The sequence below is a fragment of the Fusarium coffeatum genome (assembly GCF_003316985.1).
Source record: "Fusarium coffeatum strain FIESC_28 chromosome Unknown BRIP53273_contig_511, whole genome shotgun sequence".
Classification (NCBI taxonomy): domain Eukaryota; kingdom Fungi; phylum Ascomycota; class Sordariomycetes; order Hypocreales; family Nectriaceae; genus Fusarium; species Fusarium coffeatum.
The window spans coordinates 1-5,291 of record NW_022158300.1 but is presented as its reverse complement, the minus strand read 5'-3'; the positions used below and the strand labels follow the sequence as shown (position 1 = coordinate 5,291).

Sequence of the window (5,291 nt, the reverse complement as noted above, 5' to 3'; positions counted from 1 at the left end):
TTTTCCTTTTCTTCTTCTTGGTACGGCACCCGGCTATTTCACTCCTCGTCTTATACCCATACCATCGTCTCTCTTCCTCTTCACACCAACTCACTATTCCCACATCATCTCGCTGTTAGTGGCGCAGTCTTCAAATCATTCAACTTACAATAACTACCTTATCTTACCTCAACCCATCGTCATTCTTCATCCCGCACTAAACTAACCTCCAACGTTCCAGCCGGAAACCCTTCGCCTCGCGACTGGTATTGGAACGAACGCGAGAGCAACACTTGAAATACCAAGGCCTGACACAAATACTGTACAACGAGGCAAAAGAGGTGTCGGCCATTGCCAACTGTCAATCGCCAGCTGAATTCGCCCTGTTCTGTCCTGGTCCGGTCTGGTCTGGTTCGATTTGTTCTGCTCCATCATCGATCCAACGTCAAAGACACGGAACCGCCCAACCAATAACCTACACTATTACCTAGGTACCCAAAGATTCAACCGGCTACCATCCAATTCAGCTCATCACCCCACGCAATTAAACCAGGTCAACCACACGACAACCTCTTTCTCGTCTCTCGATTCTTGACTTGCAATAACAACCATTCTCCTAATTATCTCGTCTTTCCTCTTGATGATGCGCTGAAGTCATAGCATCTTTCGACCCGACTCGAACTTTCACCGCCACGTTCTCACCCACCCCTGGCTAACGAGTCGACTTTCCCAAGCCATGATCGCGACAACCTTTCGCCATAGCCCGATCATCGCTGTCGATATGGCTTACTCCACCAAAACGACGCCTTCAACCACCACAAGCGTTAGCCCTGGCGTTAACAACGGCGTCGGCACTAACACAAGTGCCATAGCTCCCGAGCTAAACGACTTCGATTACTTCGTCAGTGTTTTACAATTACCGGATGGTAGAACAGAAAACCAGATAGAGGACGACCTTGTGTCCAAAGCCAATGCCCTCGGTATCTCGAGTGCACCCGTTGCTGATAACCGTATCACATCCAGCGTCGAGTCAGCTTCCACAGTCTACAACGCACGAACATTTTCCATGCTTTCCGGTGGTTCAACAAGCACCGCCTTAACCTCACACTCGTCATTATTTGGACCACCTACACCTGACCCAGCACCTTCGAGTGGTCGCCAATCCAAGGATTTAAGCTTTGCCCAATACGATCGATACTTATCTGTTATTGATCCTCACCATAACCATCCAAAGACCACGAGACAATCGTTTGTGCCCGCCAACTCACCTCCCAGTATCTTTAGTGGCAAGACGAAACGTAGTCTGTTCAGTGTCAAATCAGGACTAAACAAATTACGATGGAAGAAAAAGTCTCCCCAACCAATTCAGGCCGTCTTGTGCGTTGAGGCCCAACTTTCGACAGTTTCTATCTTGTAAGATCAGAGCGTGCTGACTATTGTCATAGGACCTGTGTGAGCTGCCGTGCCGATTTCAAAAGCTCAAGATCATTACACAGCATTTCATGCGGCCACACTTATTGTGATAATTGCCTGCGGTCACTCATTCATACAGCCATGTCTGATGAATCCTCCATGCCCCCAAGGTGCTGTGCCCAGCCCCTGCCGGGCTCGGTAATAAGAGATTTGCTCAGCCGTGACGCCCAGCAGGAGTTCCTGAAGGCTATAATCCAGTACAGTACACCTTGGCAGGTGAGGGTATTCTGTTCGAATCCTTCCTGTGGCGAGTTCATACCACCGCGCCAGAAATTGGACCCTAAACATCCGTCGGATGTTACATGCCGCAAATGCAACACGAGAGTTTGCCTCATGTGCAAACATAACGCTCATCCGACAGGGAAGAATTGTCCAGAGGATTGGGAACTTGATCAGGTTATCAAGACTGGGGACAAGCCCGGTTGGAAGCGGTGCTACAAGTGTCGAAACCTTGTTCCACGAGAAACAGAAAGTTTACACATGACCTGCAGATGCAAAGCTCAATTCTGCTATGCTTGCGGTGGCGTGTGGGATACCACTACCGGATGCCCAAACAATTGTGGCCAACAGGAAGAGATGGAACGAAGGAGAAGGGATGAGCGGGCTCAGCTGGCTGAATACACGGAGGAGAAAGCTGTCCAAGAAGCCGCAGCAGCGGCAGCCTCAGCCGAGCGACTTGAAGCTGAGGAGCGAACTCGTAACAAGGAGAACTTCTCTGAGATGGCCAAGATACAGCAGCAAGAAATGGTTCGGTTCCTTGAATTTTTTAAACAAGGTCGAGAGCACATGCGATCCAGATTTATCGAGAAGAGGAAGGCGACCTTGGAACGACACATCGACGAGGAGGAAAAGATGAAGGAAAAGCATGTCAAATCTGTCAGTCAGCTGGAAGATCGACAGGTCGCTGCTGAAATGGACCTTCGAAACACTCTGGAAGCAAGCGCGAGAAGTGTTAACATTCGACTGAAGCATATGGAAGCTTACTGCGATGGGCTAGGGCGCAACAGCGGAAGCTCAAGTCCGGATTCAACAGGTACCCAGCCTCATCGTGTGGTTACAGAACGTGATCTTCGTGAATTGGGTCAGCAGTACAACATTCGCGATGGCTTGGAAAGGTCACATCAGGCTAAGATTAACGTGATGAGAGACCGCCAAGCCAAACGTATGGAGGAGCTCATCAATCGACAAGAGACCGAGTACGAAGATTTCCTCGATCGGAACCGTGAGGAGTTCGACGAGTTGGCGGCACAGGCTGCGCACGAAGAAGAAATGTTGGGCAGCACCTTTTCAGCACGAAAGGCCAAGCTTGTACGTCGATGGGAGCTGGCTATCGAAGTCCTAAGAAAGGAGCTGGAAGCCCAGGATGGCGTCAAATACGCACCTATTCCTACGCCAGTATGGCCCGAAGAGAGAGCACAGACTTTTTTTAACTCCACCAAGTGAAAGCGACTAGGACTGGGACTCTGCTCAACAATATCTTATGCTTGCATCAACGATGCATAGCATTCACTGTTGTACATCTTTCCTTTACGATTCACTTCCATTATACGATTCTTTTTGCCTTATCAGGGTAAGCCCACTACGACTTATTTCTTCCTAATCTGTCGAAGCGTCGAATTTTTTCTTTCACAAACTGTTATGGGAGGTGGACAGTCTCGAACATGTCTCTACCTGTTTTGTCTTTTTTTGTTGTTGGAGTTGTAAACATTTGTTTAAAAGCATCAGCATAGCATTATAGCCACGCGTTTGTTTCGTCTGTTGAAGGAAGGCAGCTATAGGAAACGCGAGCTCATTCCGATATGGCGCTCTATTTTCCAGCAACATACCCAGACATTGGTCTTGATAGAACGGATACCCCTGAAGATATAGAAATATGAGTGGGTGGCGGACCTGGATCAGACACTGCGCTGCCTTCTATTTTGGATGAGTTCCACGAGAGACATGCGGAAGCCTGAATGATTGTGCATAGTTGTATACCCCGGGTTTTAGGTAGCCTTTGAAATGAATATTGAATGAATTGGATCCGCTTGAGGCAACGTGTACTATGATGAACAGCATGTGATTGACTTGAACAAACCGTGCTTGACTCTTCAAGTTCTCTGTTGCTCTTGGCCACTGCACTCTGTGCTTCCACAGGAAATGAGGAGGGCTGGCACTGGCGTTCAACCCAAGTCTCTCGTTACATCTTCCACCTAGATGGTGTACCCTCGAGGCCTCATTATCTAAGTACAAGGGTGGAGTGATCTTTGCCACGGCCCCGGACTCCCCGTTTGGTTTGTTTGTCGGGGCTGATGTTGCATCGTCAGATAAAGTGGCAAACACAACTCGTGTATCGGAGAATACAGCAGCCAGTCCCCTTTCCACTTCCACCTCGGTTCATCACTTGTGGAAGTGTATCAGTCTGTGTGACAAGGGTGGTGTAAGGGCTCAGATCGTCGTACGAACCCTCCTCCCGATGCGGATGGTCGTTGTTTATTTACGGGTGTGGCTCTCTATCGTTTCTCTCGTTTTAGAGATGTGCTTCGGCAATTCGAGTAGACTCTCGATGGCCTTGTGTGCGTCTCCTGTACCAGAATAGAAGATGCCGGGGTTGTATATGAAACACGAAGTTTGGCTAGAGGATTTTCAACACTAATAATAAACTTAGTCTAAGATAGTTTATAAATAGGAGGAGCCACGTTTGAGCAATACCATCTTTACAGTTTCAGACATTCGTATAAGTTTATTTGTAATTAGTCCCTCCTTTCTCAGACGCTATGTGTATGCATATAAATGACCGATCGACCCTCTTGAGCCCTTGAAAAGCCGAAGGTGTGTTGTTGTTACCACTCAGCCACTGTGGTAGATAGCCATGTATGTAGGTAGGTACCTAGGTATGGATGTTGTATCCTTGTATATGAATGTATGTATGCATGTAAGCAGTCAAGGGGCACTGTTTCACTCGCTTCTGCAGATATGGCTGCAAATCGCCGCAGAAAGCAATGCGGCATTGCGCCAGATTGGTTGCCTGCTTGATAGACGAGCTAATGCTGGCGCCCGCAGCCAAAGAAGGGCAATGTTTCAACGGTCAAAGAACCCTGGATGGAACGACGGCACATGCATGCGCACTACCTACGGGTAAGTTAGAGGCTGGCAAACTGGTGATCTGACATTGCCAGTTCAGCTACCAGGTCAGCAGAGGAAAGAGCTGACAGACTGATGCAGCAAAAGGAAACCTCGAGGGAAGCATCCGGTTTGAAAAACTGGTGTCAGCCGTTGTGGCTTACAAAGTTGTTCAACTCGTTGGCACACGTTGCCGACGACTGGGCTAGGGGTACGTAAGTTCTATGGCAATCTAGACACATGTCTTGGCTACTTACCTGCTACTTATCTTGGTGATTTATCTTCCCCAGTAAGAAGTACCTAAGTCTAAGGAACTTTCAGATACCGTCGTATGGAGAACGGGGAAATGATGTTATGCAGAGGCGATGGGTGCTCTTGTTACCGTCGGGTCGAGGGAAACAAAGATCCATTGCCAAGTCAAGATATAAAGTCAAGATATGAAGTCAAGTTTATTGAGTTGCTTAGCTGTTCTGGGAAGTCAATCAAAGCTGACGACATGCCCTGAAGGCGTTCTCAAGAGACCCCTAAAGATACTAAAGAAGTGCCCTGACTGTGGAGGGCTTAGTGTCCTGGTGGCGTCTGCTCCCATGAACCCAACCGTCAGGGTGTCAAAAGAGTTGGCTTGCAGAAATCATAGGAGACGAAATAAGCTGATCACCCTAATCCATTTTGGATTGGTAGCTGAGCTGCTTTATTTTTGACAGCCGAAAGCCTCAGAGGACATCTCTTCTGTTACC

General features: G+C 48.3%; 1 protein-coding gene across 1 annotated transcript; it reads left to right on the top strand.

Annotated features, from left to right (window-relative positions):
* Positions 1–715: 715 nt before the first annotated feature.
* On the top strand, positions 716–2,895 carry FIESC28_11782 (uncharacterized protein; the record flags this gene model as incomplete). Its single annotated transcript, XM_031165891.1, has 2 exons — positions 716–1,392; positions 1,944–2,895. 2 exons carry the CDS (start codon positions 716–718, stop codon positions 2,893–2,895), a joined length of 1,629 nt encoding a protein of 542 aa, XP_031010050.1.
* Between the last annotated feature and the right edge of the window lie 2,396 nt (positions 2,896–5,291).